The sequence below is a fragment of the Rhinoraja longicauda genome, chromosome 23 (genome assembly GCF_053455715.1).
Source record: "Rhinoraja longicauda isolate Sanriku21f chromosome 23, sRhiLon1.1, whole genome shotgun sequence".
NCBI lineage: Eukaryota > Metazoa > Chordata > Chondrichthyes > Rajiformes > Arhynchobatidae > Rhinoraja > Rhinoraja longicauda.
Genome location: NC_135975.1, coordinates 25,742,143 through 25,759,141, shown reverse-complemented (window position 1 = coordinate 25,759,141; position 16,999 = coordinate 25,742,143). Strand labels below are relative to the sequence as shown.

General features: G+C 38.1%; 1 protein-coding gene across 1 annotated transcript in view; it reads right to left on the bottom strand.

The window, feature by feature from the left end:
- LOC144604948 (mucin-6-like) overlaps positions 1–16,999 on the bottom strand; it is a 66,755-nt gene that overhangs the window by 21,878 nt on the left and 27,878 nt on the right. The window contains exons 24-29 of the mRNA XM_078419870.1: positions 14,993–15,232; positions 14,758–14,914; positions 13,395–13,520; positions 12,936–13,077; positions 10,752–10,783; positions 8,729–8,821 (exon numbers count right to left, since the gene is read on the bottom strand). Of these exons, the coding sequence (XP_078275996.1) occupies positions 8,729–8,821; positions 10,752–10,783; positions 12,936–13,077; positions 13,395–13,520; positions 14,758–14,914; positions 14,993–15,232 (790 nt within the window). The remainder of the gene's footprint in view (positions 1–8,728; positions 8,822–10,751; positions 10,784–12,935; positions 13,078–13,394; positions 13,521–14,757; positions 14,915–14,992; positions 15,233–16,999) is intronic.

Below are 16,999 nucleotides of genomic sequence, written 5' to 3'. Positions count from 1 at the left end.
CAGTTGTGGAAGTGGTTGTGGACTCGGTTGTGCTGATGGTTGAGGGTGATGGCCCGCAGCAAACCCTAATTCTGTAGTCACGACAAAGGTGGCCTAAAGCATATCCAGAGTGTGTGCAGGTCAATCCTACGTCTTTATTGCAGATCACAGCTTCTGTCGATATACTTAGTGGACTGTAAGGATCAGCGGCAACTTGGCACTCAATGTTCGTAATTGTATCAGAAGCGGATGGGCACAATGGAGTGCCATATAAAGCAAACAATTCATAATCATGTGGATTTGACGTTGTTGGATGATGTTCATTATACCAACGAGTCCATACACCCAAACAGTGTGGCCCTGTAATGGAAAAGAAAGAAAACATAAGGCAGACTTGTATAAAACAATACAAAGTGGAAAATATAAACATAAATATAAAGAACAAGATTTGAGAAACATGGTTGTGCATCAAAAGGAATCTTCCAAATTACAGTTTAAAAGAAAATGGGAACAGTAAAATGGGAATAATAACAATACGTTTGGAGAACTATTGGTTGATCTGAATTTAGAAACAGGTTCTAGTATCAGATAGGGAAACAGTAATTGTCAGTGCAGAACCGGACAATGGGGAAAAAGCATAAAGCACAAACGTGAGATGTCACTTTTCAGGAAGCTGACTGCAGCTGTGCGCTAACTATTGCATGATTTTAACAGCCACTTTGATGGGTTGGTCTCAGCATGCTATTGAAGAACATTATTGGAATAGTTACACTGCCTCCCCATATCACCTTTGGACATGCTACGGTATATGGTGAAAAGGTATACCCCATATGCAGAAGAAATTAATTGGTGGGCAAGAGGGAAATGGTAAAAAGGTAGCTGCTCCAGGATAATATATGATAAAGGACTAAGTTTGCTGTCAATTCATAAAACAGAATCAAGAGATAAAGCAGGAAAGAGATTATAATGAAAACAAGACCACTCTCAATAAGCTGTGCCTCGCCTTTGCCTGAAAGCTTGAGAGATCCAAGTCCAATCCTGATATTAGGTACTGTTTGTATGGAATTTACATTGGCTCCCTGTACATCCTTGGGTTCCTCCTGTCACCCAGAGACGTAGATTAATTGTCTATTGTAAATTATCCCTTTGTGGAGGGCATTACCAAAAGAATCAAAGGAGAGTTGATGTGAGAGAGAATCTGTTGTGGAATTACAGGGAAATAAGCAGGGGACATGACATTGCACTGTTGGAAGTTGAAAAGGACCCAATGGGCCAAACAGCCTCCTCCCATGCCCATGTATATGAGCTCAGCAGTGTTACAAAAAACAATGAGTGTACATTGAGAGAAGTTATCACTGACCAGTTGTGGGACTGGCGGTAGATTCTGTTGTGGTGGTCTCTGTTATTGTTGTTTCTTCTGCAAAATAAAACCATTACATTCAACAAAACGTCAGACCCTAATAGTTGGTAATAACACACTGACCGAGACGTTCACTCACCTGTTGTGGTGGTGCTTGGTGTTACCGTGGTAGTTGTTTCTTCTTGAAAATAAGAAACACATTCAATTTGTTTGGAATGAAAATGATATCTATATGCTAAAACTCTTGGCTTCAGAATTATAACCATACTCCATTCAGCAATAAAATTTGCTGGTTGATTTATCTGCATCACAAGTAAACTCTACTTTGAAAAGAACATCGTTTTGTGAGCAAGAGTGTTAACCGCATTTAACATACTGTTGATCAGTTGGAACATTCAAGTGTAATGCTGAGAAATTATTGAGAAATTTGAAAATAATTTAGACATGGAAAAATTATTTTCTTCACTGCAGAACCATCACGAGTGGAGATGCAGCAGCAACAAAATAGTATAGTCCTGCACGATTTATTCTCAGTTTTGGTTCCCTCTCAAGACCTCAATACATTTCAGTATGGCGCACCCACCTATTATGGCAATCACCAAAAAATCTACCACTGCACTTTTATTATGAATTACATAGCTTAATTACCCATGAGAGACACTTTATTCAGTCTCACACAGGCTATCTGATTTTAGTAGCCATCATTTAAATAAGAGGATTCCAATAAATTACTGTAGAAATAAATTTCAGGATCCTTCATTCAACATTTAGACCAATGCTTGTTTTGGAAATTGTAGCGGAAAGGTCAAATTAATAGACTTTTACTGAAGATGAGTGGAGGTTTTAATTGAACAACCAAACCCAACAGCCACTAAATACATACTAACTGAGGCGATCACTCACCTGTTGCGGATGAAGTGAAATTGAAGAAAGGATGGGAAAGGACTGTAACTGAAAATTACGTCTATGAGCTAGCTGTGATATACAAACCCATGGATTTACATTGAGAGTAGTTATCACTCACCAGTTGTGGGACTGGTGGTCGATTCTGTTGTGGTTGTCGCTGTTGTTGTAGTTTTTTCTGTAAACACATACATACACGGCCTTTACATTCAACTTGAAGAATGACACATTTGAGAGAGTAGGACTATTGGACTATTTCAAAAGAGCTTCTGTAAAGTGGAGATAAAATCCTGGAATTACTTCCCATCTTACAAAGGACTTACAGCAAGAATTTGTAGTAAAGTATGGTCACAGCTGAAATATACGGAACACCGTAACCTACTTATTCATATCTTCATCGTATATACTAGAAATCTTAAAAATATTGTTCTGAAATATGGTCACAATTGAAATGTAGCAGCATTGCACAGCATTGGCAGTGCTGCAGTAAATACTATAATGTGCCAGAGGATTAGCTAGAGTGAACCCAAGGAATCTGAATTGGGATCACGAGTCACTGAGCTGAAGTAGGGAGGTGAAAGGAATGTTACTGAACATGAGTGCGTAATGAGTATGAGCTCAGCTGTGAAATAAAACCCATGAGTGTACACTGAAAGAAGTTATCACTGACCAGTTGTGGGAGGGGTGGTAGACCCTGTTGTGGTTGTGGTTGTGGCTGTTGTTTCTTCTGTAAACAAATGCATACACGGCTTTTACATTCAACTCGAAGAATGACACTTTTGGGAGAGTAGTAACAAACTCAGCATAAATTGTATAAATTAAAAGAAATTGTCAATATAATATCAATAATATCACTGCAATATCACTACAATCTGATGACTTTGAAATGCGATGATATCTCATAAACTGGTGAGGTGAAATTTTGGCGCACAAAACAAGGCAGTTACAACATGCAAGTGGCACTGTATTTAAGCATTGTTGTGTTAAAATCCCTATTAACCGTACTGAGAGAAGGCGCCACTCACCAGTTGTGGGGCTGGTGGTGGACTCTGTTGTGGTTGTTTCTATTGTTGTTTCTTCTGCAAATAAAACAATTACATTCAACTTCAAGAATTATTTACTTAAGGGTAGAAAAGCTGAAATTGAATGATTGAACTTCACGGCCGGTATTAACCTACTGACAGAGGCGATCACTCACCTGTTGTGGAGGTAGTGGTGCTTGGTGTTACCGTGGTAGTTGTTTCTTCTGGAAAATAATAAAGGCATTCAATTTGTTTTGAACAAAAATGATATGTATACAGAAAACTTGTGCATTGGTACTCTGGGAGTGTTTGTGTCAAAAATATTTGCCAATTATTATTGAAAATATCATCACCCACCAGTTGGGGAAGTGGTTATGGACTCAGTAGTGCTGGTGGTTGTCAATGTTTCTTCTAAAGAGAAACAAATTAATGGACAATTAATTCACCTATCTTGAATGGTAGATTTTGAATTAAAGCAAATTCAGCAGATTTTACCCATCTTGAAAAGTAATTCTGTTTAAGTAGAGATAAACACCTCTAATTTCTGACCATATTGCAAAGGACTTTCAGCAAAAAATTGTATTGAAATTATGGTCACAGTTGAAATGTAGCAGTATTGCACAATATGGCAGTGCTGCAGTATATGCTATCCTACGCCAGAGGACCATCTACACTGAACCCACGGACTCTGAATTGGGATCACGAGGTACTGGGCTGAAATTGCGATACTTGAAGCAGGGAGAAGAAAGGCCTGTTACTGAACACGAATGTGTGATGTGTACGAGCTCAGTTGTGAAAGACCCATGAGTGTATTTGTACTCTGAGATAGATTGTGTTGAAAAGATTGGCAAAGGATTTGTCGAAAATATCATCATGCACCAGTTGTGGAAATGGTTGTGGACCCAGTTGTGCTGGTGGTTGAATATTGAATCAATCATAGTCATTAATCCAATTGTGGAGACATTTTATCTTTATTTATAAATCTTGTGATCGGATTTTGTACTTCCACAACAGCACACTCACAGATCCACACAAAAAACTATGGCAGAATAACACAGTATTGGCAGTGCTGCACTATTCCTATCCGACACCAGAGGACCAATTACAATGAACTCATGGACTCTGAAATGGGATCATGAGCTACTGAGCTGAAATTGCAAGATTTGAAGCAAGGAGCAGAAAGGCCTGGTTACTGAACACAAGTGTGTGATGTATATGAGCTTAGCTGTGATATAAAAACCCTCGAGTGTACATTGCGAGAATTTATCACTCACCAGTTGTGGGACTGGTGGTAGATCCTGTTGTGGTCGTCATTGTTGTTGTTGTTGTTGTTTCTTCTGTAAACAAATGCATACACGGCCTTTACATTCATCTTGAAGAATGACACTTTTGGGAGAGTGGTAACAAAACAGCATATAATGCATAAACTTAAAATAGATAGTGCAAAATAATGTCAACAAATCACTGCAAATTTACAACCAACACTCCATTCAGTGGTCATATTTGCATGTGTTTCAACTCAGACTTAAGCTAGACAAACTAGCCCTTCCTTTGTGTTGTATCAATGCACCATTCTAGTGTGGGGTTAGAGATACAATGTAAAAAGAGGCCCCTCAGCCCATCGTGTCTGTGGTGACCATCAATCACCCGTACACTAGCTTTATCTTATAAGCTAAGAGCAATTTTTATAGTAACCAATTAACCTGCAGTCCGGAAAGTGGAGTGGAAATCGGAGCACCAGGAGTAAACCCACGTGCTCACAGGGAGAACGTATAAACTCTATAGTCCATAGTCTGGATGGTACCCTGGTCTCTGGCGCTGTAAAGCAGAGGATTCCGCTGTAAAGCAGAAACCCTACAGCTGCTGCACTGTTTGCATATCAAGTCTTTGAAATGTGATAACATCTCTTGAACTGCTGACGAGATATTGTGGTGCACTAGAAAGGCAAATAAACATCAGTTATAACACGAGTGGTACTGTATTTAAGCATTGTTAAAATGCCCGTTAACAAGTACTTTGAGAAGGCATCACTCACCAGTTGTGGGACTGGTGGTAGACTCAGTAGTGGTTGGCTCTGTTGTTGTTTCTTCTGCAAATAAAACCATCACATTTAACTTGAAGAATGATTGAATTGAGGGTAAGTGGAAGCTGAAATTGAATGACTGAACCTAATGGCCGGTATTAACCTATTGACAGAGGCGATCACTCACCTGTTGTGGAGGTGGTGGTGCTTTGTGTTACCATGGTAGTTGTTTCTTCTGGAAAATAGTAAAGGCATTCAATTTGTTTTGAATAAAAATGATTTGTATACATTTAGTTTCTCCATAAGTTGTCTTGGAGAGCTTATCTTAAAAATATTTGCAAATGATTATTGAAAAAATCACGACCCACCAGTTGTGGAAGTAGTTGTGGACTCAGTTGTGCTGGTTGTTGTAGATGTTTCTTCTAAAGTGAAACAAATTCATGGATAATTAATTTATCAGTCTTGAATGGTAGATTTTGAATGAAGACAAATTCAGAAGATATTACCCAATTTAAAAACGATTTTGCAATGTGCAAATCAGTCTCTTTCATTCCTCAACATCTTTTAGTCATGAAATTTGGTTAATACACGTATTCATGTATATTTGTACTATATATTTGTACTCATGTATTTGGCTAATAGATGTATTCCAGAGAGAGTTGGATATAGCTCTTTGGGCTCACAGAATCAAGGGATATGGGGAGAAAGCAGGAGAGAAGGAATGGGTAACGTTTCGGGTCGAAGCATCAGTCTGAAGAAAGGTTTCAAGGCATGCTACCTTCGATTTTAACCAGCAGCTGCGTTTTTTTCCTACACTTGGATCAAAGACGTATCTAGATTAAAATCGCGTGCGTTTGATGCGAGATATCACACAGCAAACTACTCAGCTGTAAACACACAAGTGATAGATTCCCAGTGTGTGTATTATTCCTATCTGAGTACTTCACCATGTTCCTACTAGATTATCGCTTTTAAAATATCACAAGTACTGCATACTCTGAAGCCATTTAAGTCATTATCTCTTTACAGTTCTTTGATAGTCACTCCAATCCACCTCCATATTCATTTCAATGCCCCTCTCACGTTCAAGCTATGCTTTGCTATTTCCATCCTGGGCAATAAGTTCTGACCGTCCACGCTGTCTATGCCTCTCTATTTTCATATATTTCTAACAGCTCTCTACAACTTTGGCGGTACATTTCTTTGTACAAGGACAACATTAAACAGTAGTTAGAACCGCTGCCATCAGTTTAAAAGGAATTTGTGAAAAAGGGAGGAGGTTGCAATATTTAACAATATTAACATTATTTGACAATAGAGGAAAACTGGCAGAACATAACTGTGGAGAGTTGAGCAGAGATGTCTAAAAAAAATCTTAATTAAAAGGTGCACTAGAATGGAAAAGATGTGTGGGACAATGGTTATTATGATCATTCTTCCATTATATAAATATTCAGATGTAACCCAAGGCCTTGGCTGCAAGAAATTGGGTATTGTACATTTTATCTTCACGTCAGGTTGATAGGTTTATCACATTATTGAGGGAGTCTCGAATTAGAGATTTACTGACACTGTGGTGACACATTAACTCTCCAGCAGATTTTGTATGTGTGGTGGTAGGAGGAAATGAAATGGAAGAGAAGGGAAGGGAAGGAATGGTGCTTTTATGCAGGGAAAAGGAAGGTTGAGATGAGTAGATGAAGGGTTGACAGAGTCCAGTAAACCAGCTGAGAAAGGATCATTGTAATGGGGAGGGGGGTTAATGTGGATTAAAGGGTCAGGGTATTAGTGGAGATCAAGGACATTGGGTAGCACATTAAATTTGGCAGATTTTAGGTAATTATCTGACTTTGTAATTTCATTTTAAAAGGTAAAGTTGAATCTGCTTATAAAATACATCTCTTTCCAACAGCACATTCCAAATCATTGCAAATTTGTGCTTAAAGAAATTTATATTTTATTTTTGCCTTTAGTTCTTTTGGCAATTATCCTGGAACCCCTTTTTTGGTATCTGGTAAATCATTGGTTACAATGTAAACAAAAGGGATGCATCACAAATCACTTCATGAACTTTACATTGCAGAAAGCCAGTTTGATCTCACATCTGTTTTACTTCATATTTTCATCTAGATCCAGCATTTAGTCATACAGCCCTCCCAAAATAGCAAAATGGTAGAGAGGGTGTTGCCTTGTTGATTAAGGAGAATGCCATGGAATTAGTCCGAGATTACATTACTGACAGTTAAAAAAATACAAGTAAAAATTAAAATATATATATTAAGAGACATTTGGATTGGTACATAGATAGAATAGGTTTAGAAGGATATGGGCAAATGCAGAGATGGGACTAGTGTAGATGGGGCTGGGCATTGGCTGATTTCTGCCACTCAGAAATACAGGTCCCCACTGAAATAGTAACAACACAAAAACTGAAGTAAAAAATTAATGAATATTTAAAACTAAAATTTACATTTCTCTGAATATGCTTTCTGAAAAGCCCATTTTACTATTCCCCTTTTTTTAAACAGTTTTTGAATTGCTAAATATAATGAAACAGACATTATATTCTGGTGTCAATTTCACAAAAAAAACCATAGAATAATACAGCACAAGAACGGATCCATCAACCCACTATGTCTGTGCCGAACATGATGCCAAGACCTATCCTTATCTGCCAGCACATAATCCATACCCTCCATTTCCTACATATCCAGGTGCTTGTCCAAAAGTCTCTTAAATACCACGATTGTATCTGCCTCCATCACCATCCTCAGCCAGGCATTCAACATCCACCATACACACATCTTCTCTAAACGTTGCCCAGCCACAAAATGGAGAATTGTGCAGGCAGAGATTAGTTGCAGGCAGAGGAGATTAGTTGAACTTGGCATCATGTGCACCAAAAGGCCTGTTATTGTGCTGTACTGTTCTATGTTAGGATGTTTCTGATTTACATTCATTCTTCTTATCAACATTTTGCCAAACTTGCAACTTGACGCCCGGACCTGATGTGCTTTTCACTCGTGAGTTTAAAACATGAGCCAAAGCTCAGACTTTATCCATACAAATTGTCTATAACACCTACAGTTGCTTTGGGCTTGTCCCTGTAGAGGTAGGAGCAGTGAATGTGAATGGAGATGAGACCCAGTTGACTGAATCATACATTTGCCTTGTGGAGTCAGGAGGGACTCACATTTGCCCTTTTTACACAGTGTTTGTCATTTCTTTGAGACCCAAGAGCAATATGTAGATTCAAGTTACTGATCGTCAACATCATGAAACATGTTGGAAAGTGACAACCTGCTTATGAATCCCATTTGCGATTATTATGTCCAAAAGTACAGACATACCAATGTTCAGTTTCACCTCTGATCTTTCAAAATCTGTTCTTACCATATTGTAAAGATTACATGCCATAACTTGTAACTAATATCACCTTACCTGGGATAGTGATCGGTGAAGAAATTGTTGAAGTTGACATAAGTGGAGTTGTGGTCAACAGTGTTGTAGATGGAACAGTTGTGGTAGTTATTCCTGTTGTTAAGAACATGTACATAATAAAACTTCTGTCCTTAATCTATTTTGTATATTTCCTCAAGGTAATAACCATGTTACTGTCATTTAAGTAACAGAAATTTGCCCTTATTAAATCCTTAATCAACTACCAAAACATTTGAGATACAGATTAAAATTTGCACTTACCAAAATGGAAAATAAACAAATAAATATATATAAAAATGCAAACGAAACAACAAATTTTAAGTTTAGTCACTGTGTCAATGGGGTTGGCAGTCACAGCCATGTCTTCTTCAGATCAAAGACAGATGTCCCAGAGTGCAGTTTTGCTGTGCTCTTCACCTGTGAGTGCAATGTGGGGAGTCGCAGTAGCCCTGGCCATCTCCTTAAAGTAATCCCTCAGTGTTTACTACACTTCCATCCAGCCACCGAGCTTTAACTCATTCGTTTAGTTTAGAGATACAGCATGGAAACAGTCACTTCGGCTCACCGAGTCCACGCTGACCATCGATTACCCATTAACATTAGTTCTATGTTATCCCACTTTTTCATTTGTTCCCTACACATTAGGAGCAACTTACAGAGGCTGATGAACCTATAAGCCCGCCGTTTTTGAGATGTAGGAGGACACGGAGGAAAGCCACCTGGTCACAGGGAGGTGGTGCAATCTCCACACAAACAGCACCAGCTGCGCCACTGTGTTGCCCCATTAATTACTTCTACGTCACTTTTCTCCCATGAATCCCAACCCTTGAATTCCATTCCTTTCCCAAATAAATCCACTTAGTAAACTCTTTCATAATCAGCGAGTCCTGTGCATCAGACAGTACGACTCGCAAATGAAGAGCCCGGCAATGCTACGGTCCGCAACATCTGTTAACATATCGGACTGGAGGGAGCTCCTAACCCAATCGACAAAATGACTCATATTCAGATCTTATCGCCATACAACATTGAGTGATTAAAAATTGATGAAACTTGTTGTTTCATTTGTATAAGCTTTGTCCATCCTCTGGGTCTAATGTTGGTCTCAGATGTTAAATATGAATGGTGGCTTCTCTTGCCATCACTGATAAATTGGTTTAAAATGGGAGAAATTCATTCTCCACTTATAACGTGGAATTCAAGATGAGAAGGAGATTGCGTTGCAGAAAATCACAATTATAGCAAATGCAACCACTCTATAATGCAGGAATCATCTATGTTGGGTACATATTTTGTCTGCATACATCAGTGTTTCTTAGCTCTGCTATAACTTCAGTACAAGTTGTAGTTGACAAATCATCCTCTACAATAATCCCCAATCCGGGTGCTCCGCTAGGATGTGTTCTCAGCTCCCTTCATTACTCCTTATTCACCACGACTGTGCAGCCTAGTACAAATCCAATTCAATTTACAAATTCATGGGTGATGCCACCGTAGTGGCACGGATCTCAAATAATGATGAGACGGAGTACAGGAAGGAGATTGAGAACCTTGTAACCTGGTGTCACATTAATAACCTTTCTCTCAATGTCAACAACACAAAGGAGATGGTGATCAACTTCAGAATTCAGGCAAAGTGCTACACATACATTGACAGCGCCAAAATAAGGATGGTTAAAACTTCAAGTTCCTAGCAGTAAATATCCCCAGCAACTTGTCCTGAACTAGCCGTATCGAAGCAAAGGCCAAGAAAGCGCACTAATGCCTCTACTTCCTAAGAAGGCTTAGCAAGTTTGGCATGTCTTCAACAACTCTCTCCAACTTCTACAGAAGTGCTAATTATTCACATCTGGCATTTGGAAAGTAGTGTTTTGGAAATATTTAAATTGAAGATATAACTACAACTGCTGATACTATTAATATTGCACTGCAAATAAGCAAACATCCTTCTTTATCGAAAAACAATAATTTATTACATATATTCATTTCTTTAACAGGTGGAATGCTGAAAGTTATTACTTACTTTTGCACGTAGTGATTCCATGATTGCAGGTACTGTCAACAAAAAAAAAAAGATGTTACAAATAAAACAAACTAACAAACAACAAACTAGTCTAAAGACATATTTTATTGCAGTGGTTCAACCTCTCTGGAAAGATTGACAACAATGGATACAAAGCAAGAATCGGAAAGGAAAAAACTCTGTTAGCTCTGAAATTACCACCAAATGGTCCACAGGATGATTTTAAAATGTAATGGGGGCAATGTATGGTCAAGGTAATAGATTCTTTACTAATTGCAGAATGAAAAAAAGACAAAAAGAAGCTTTAATAAAATTTGTTGGTTTATTCATGGGCAATCACAGACTATCTGCACTTTATTGTTGCAACTCATTGAGAAGTTAATCTTTAAAGGAGCGATAGCCTTCACTTAATGTTCATAATTTACAACCAATATTACAATACAGTGTAATAATGAAGAATAATTATTAAGGGATGGACTCTCAGATAGATAAATAGTCACTGACTATCGTTGGATAGAGATAATAAAGAACATGAAGAACTTTTTGCTGAAGGAACAGAAAATGAATATAACTGCAAACTATAGATTAAAGTCACTGAAGTGGATGAGGGAGGGCGGTGGGTGGGAAGGAATTTGTAAACAATTATTTTGGCTTTTGTTCAGGTGTGAAATTATCCTAATTGCATTTTATATTTCAAGTATTAAAACAGCAAATGTCACTATTTAAACCTCAAAAAATATTCATGGCATTAGACAATAGACAATAGACAATAGGTGCAGGAGTAGGCCATTCAGCCCTTCGAGCCAGCACCGCCATTCAATGCGATCATGGCTGATCACTCTCAATCAGTACCCTGTTCCTGCCTTCTCCCCATACCCCCTAACTCCGCTATCCTTAAGAGCTCTATCCAGCTCTCTCTTGAAAGCATCCAACGAACTGGCCTCCACTGCCTTCTGAGGCAGAGAATTCCACACCTTCACCACCCTCTGACTGAAAAAGTTCTTCCTCATCTCCGTTCTAAATGGCCTACCCCTTATTCTTAAACTGTGGCCCCTTGTTCTGGACTCCCCCAACATTGGGAACATGTTATCTGCCTCTAATGTGTCCAATCCCCTAATTATCTTATATGTTTCAATAAGATCCCCCCTCATCCTTCTAAATTCCAGTGTATACAAGCCCAATCGCTCCAGCCTTTCAACATACGACAGTCCCGCCATTCCGGGAATTAACCTAGTGAACCTACGCTGCACGCCCTCCATAGCAAGAATATCCTTCCTCAAATTTGGAGACCAAAACTGCACACAGTACTCCAGGTGCGGTCTCACCAGGGCCCGGTACAACTGTAGAAGGACCTCTTTGCTCCTATACTCAACTCCTCTTGTTACGAAGGCCAACATTCCATTGGCTTTCTTCACTGCCTGCTGTACCTGCATGCTTCCTTTCATTGACTGATGCACTAGGACACCCAGATCTCGTTGAACTCCCCCTCCTCCTAACTTGACACCATTCAGATAATAATCTGCCTTTCTATTCTTGCTTCCAAAGTGAATAACCTCACACTTATCTACATTAAACTGCATCTGCCATGTATCCGCCCACTCACACAACCCGTCCAAGTCACCCTGCAGCCTTATTGCATCTTCCTCACAATTCACACTACCCCCCAACTTAGTATCATCTGCAAATTTGCTAATGGTACTTTTAATCCCTTCGTCTAAGTCATTAATGTATATCGTAAATAGCTGGGGTCCCAGCACCGAACCTTGCGGTACCCCACTGGTCACTGCCTGCCATTCCGAAAGGGACCCATTTATCCCCACTCTTTGCTTTCTGTCTGTCAACCAATTTTCTATCCATGTCAGTACCCTACCCCCAATACCATGTGCCCTAATTTTGCCCACTAATCTCCTTTGTGGGACCTTGTCGAAGGCTTTCTGAAAGTCGAGGTACACCACATCCACTGACTCTCCCTTGTCAATTTTCCTAGTTACATCCTCAAAAAATTCCAGTAGATTTGTCAAGCATGATTTCCCCTTCGTAAATCCATGCTGACTCGGAATGATCCCGTTACTGCTATCCATTTTTAAGAGAATATTTGTAAAACCCAGTTTTTTTGCACTTATTTTGTTTTTTCTTCCAATATTAGAACAGTGATAAATACATTCACTGATATGACTACTTTACCATTCTTCACAATCACTCATTGTTCTTTCACCATGTTGCAGAATTCTTCCATCATAATAACATGTGCACTGGTTTAATGTAACACATTTCATAATATTTTCATCCAAGTAAGGAGCAGTATCTGGGCACTTGGCATAGCAACCTAAAGTAGTGAGAAGTAAAAGGGACCATCAAGATAAACAAGAATGTTGTAAATGCAGGAGATCTTGACACCAAGAAAATGTATCTCCATTCTAAATATGCACAAATCTCCAACGAATTACCAGTATAAGCATAACATTTTTATGAAGAATTATCAAAATATATAGATAATTTAACTGAGTATAATGTGTAATGAATTGCACAATGAATTGATTATTATGATTAATTTTAGAACAGAAACTTAGACTAACCTAAAAGTATTGTTTAAAAAAAATTGCAAAGAGATTGTAACATATTTGAATAAATTCTAAACAGCACCTTCTAGAATTGCAGAAAACTTTTTCCCAATGAAATGGCCTGTGCATGTTCTTGTTGTTGTTGTTCCACACGGCTGATAGTGCCAACTGCAGCCACCAAGACTGTTATAATAGTCACAGTACACAGCTGGAGAATAACAGAAACAATCAAATTGTGATTCTGGCTTGGTTATTCATTGCCCAAAATGAGCACAATATTGCATGGCAAATAGTCATTGTATATTTCTTTTATACATATTGGTCTGTGAACTGGAGTGTTAGACTCTCAGACATCTGTCCCTACCATGGCAAATACTCAGACAAATTTATTCTCCTGTTCCCAAGAGTATACATGTTGATAATTGAGTTGACTTATGTAGTAGGTGAAGGAGAATTGTCATGAACATCAATATAATCAACCTGCAAAGTATCCTTTTTTAGATAAAGTGGACCAACAGTAATATTGATAGATGGAATGATATGTGCATTTATTCTTAACTGTATGCCAAACTTGGAGGATAGAGACTGAATGTTGGCAGAACATCATCTTCAAATGAAAAGCCACAAATCTTAATAAGCAAACAGACGAGATTTAAAGAAACAAATATGTGGGTTAGTTGCAGATCAGCAGGTGGTGGGATATTCCTCTTCATGACGTTCTGAATGTATTTTACTTGATGAATCAAGGATTAAAAGTGTACAGTGATAGTGACCTGCCTTTCATTGAAAGGATCAAAATAACCTGCCTTTCATTGAAAGGATCAAAATCAGTTTTGACATGCTATTCATCATGAGCCAAAAAGTGATTTAGTAAACAATGCACAAATAATTACCCAAGAGTATCCTCAAAACAGAATCAAGGTTTCAAGGTCAGTTTATTGTCACATGTACCAATTAAGGTACAGTGAAATTCAAATTACCATACAGCCATACAAAAAAAAAGCAACAAGACACACAACTACATGTAAGTTAACATAAACATCCACCACATCGGATTCCCCACGTTCCTCACTGTGATGGAAGGCAATAAAGTCCAATCTTCTTGAAACCTTGATTTTGTTTAGAGGATACTCTCGGGTAATTATTTGTGCACTCTTTACTAAATCACTTAGAAGTTGGAGGATCTTGTGTCAAAAGAGACAGGGAATTGAAGAAGGAAATATGGTTTCTTTATTGCAATTACAAAATGGCACATATTTTAAACAGCAGCAAGCATCAATCTAGACTTTGGGGACACAAGAGTCTGCGGATGCTGGAATCTGGAGCACCAATCTGAATAATTATGGTGCTCTGTGGATCAATGTGTTCCGCTATCTATAAAAGTATGTTGATGAGCTCTTATACTTTAATTGTTCTCTACAAGGAATACAAAAGTTTAGACTTACGGCAGAATTCAGGGGTTCTCCAGCGAATACAAACTTCAGCTTTATTGCAAGCCTCTGCATACACAGCAATAGCAGTACACAAACCCTGGTATTTTCCCTCCATATCACAAGCACAAGCTTCTTGGACACAAGCATCATAAAATAGGATTGGGTTAACCTGATAAAGAGCCACAATGTCAGAAATCATGATTGCATTATGGATTTTCTTGAAATTTCAATTTGACTGACATCTTACCATTTTATGACAAGCTTGAAAGACTGGGCCAGTAATTATGCTGCACCTCTTCTGAGCCCATGTTAAACAATATGGATTGTTATCACATGGGTATATTTCATTTACTGTGTTAGAGCATGACTGGATGGACTTCCAACTGTTCCCGAAGGCCGTAAAGCTGGTCACCAAGGAGTTCCCCTTCGTTGTTAAGTCGTCTTCAATGTTTTCATTGAAATTTCCACAAAGGCCACAAACTTTATTCTTATGTATGTAAGAAAAGCAAAGTAATGGTTATTATTCTAAAATCACAATTCATATTTCCTACTTTTTCCAAGTTAACCCAATACAATACAAACCCTTGCTTCAGAAGCACAGCTTTTGTCTACTCCAAAAATGACCATGATCATAGAGTGAGCAAAGCATCAAGAGGGTTTTACATCACAATTAGTACCAAAGACATTAGCTGTAAAGAGATTATAATGTAGGTTGTGAATGGCAATAAATAAGGCCAGTTATTTCACTCTTCATTACCCATGGATTACTATAGTTGAAAATTCAAAGTATTTTCAATAAACTGCTAAATTGTACAAGATGGGGATTTTGGGCAGTTCTGGATTGAATAACTAATCTATTGGTTGAAGGCCTTCACCATAAGTACAGTGTCACAACTTTTCATGATAGAAGTTGGCACAAGTACATAAAATAAAATTAAACTGCTAAATGTATAATTTTAAATGAAGAATAATTCAAGACAGTATTGTCTGATCCTATTATACTTCATCTTCCTTATTTTCAACATACTCTTAACTGAATCTTCGTGATCTTTACCATGTATATAAACATTGTACACATTTCTACTGCGACTGTTTAACTCATCAAAGCTTCAAGCCATCCTTTGAATGAAATGTCATTGAACTTCAAATTACAATACATAATCTGTACGTGAACTGTTGGCTTTAACTATATACTTGCAGACTCTTTAAAATAGATGGCATCAAAGGGGTGATTTTTAAAAACAATTCCTCTTGTATTTTTACTTTCAGTTAAGTGATTTATCATTTAATATAAAGCTTTTACTTTATGTATACATATGTTTAATGATAGCCTTTTGACAGGTTTGAGCAAGCCTTTTTCCCCCACCCATGTGGTTTCTGTTTTGCCTTCCCACACTGCCAATTGACTTGGAGACAAGATCTTGAGTTGGGATTGTTCCAGTGAAGGTTTCCACCTTGGCCTCTTGTCACATCCTGGAACACCTATTTTGGAGCTTTAGGTTCACATTAAATGAAAAAAAAACCTGAAGATACTGGAAATCTGAAACTAAAACAAAATCCTGCAAAAACTCAACAGGTCAGGAGACACTAGTGGAAAGAGAAACAGATAATCTTTCAGGTTGAAGGCCCCTCAGTGGCCTGAAGATGGTTCTTCGGCCTGAAATGTTATCTGTTTCGCTTTTCACAGATGCTGCTTAACCTGCTAAGAAATTCCAGTATTTTCATTTTTTTTAGATTCACATTGGTTATTAGCTTGACAAATCCCAAAGCTTATATGCCAAAGATGTCATAAAAACATATATGCTTAAAAATCTCCAGTTCCGTGTTGGTGTTTTATTCAATGTGCTTATTTCAACCTTCCCATACCCTGCAAAATAGCACCATTCTGATCCCTTCCCTTCTCTTCCTCATTTCCTCCTACCATCACACAAAAGAAATCTGCTAGAGTGTTAGTGTGTCACCAGTGTTAATAAATCTCTAATTCAAGCCTCCCTCAATTACGTGATAGACCTATCAAAGTGGCGTGAAGATAAAATGTACAATACCTAACTTCGTACAACCAAGGCCTAGGGCTGCATCTGAATTTTAATATAATGGAAGAATGACCATAATAACCATTGCCTCTCACATCTTTTCCATTCTAGTGTACCTTTTTAATTAAGAATTTTTAGACGTCTGTGCTCAACTCTGTTTTCCAGATATTTTCTGCCGGTTTTCCTCCATTGTTAAATAATGCAGCTCCCTACCCTTTTCA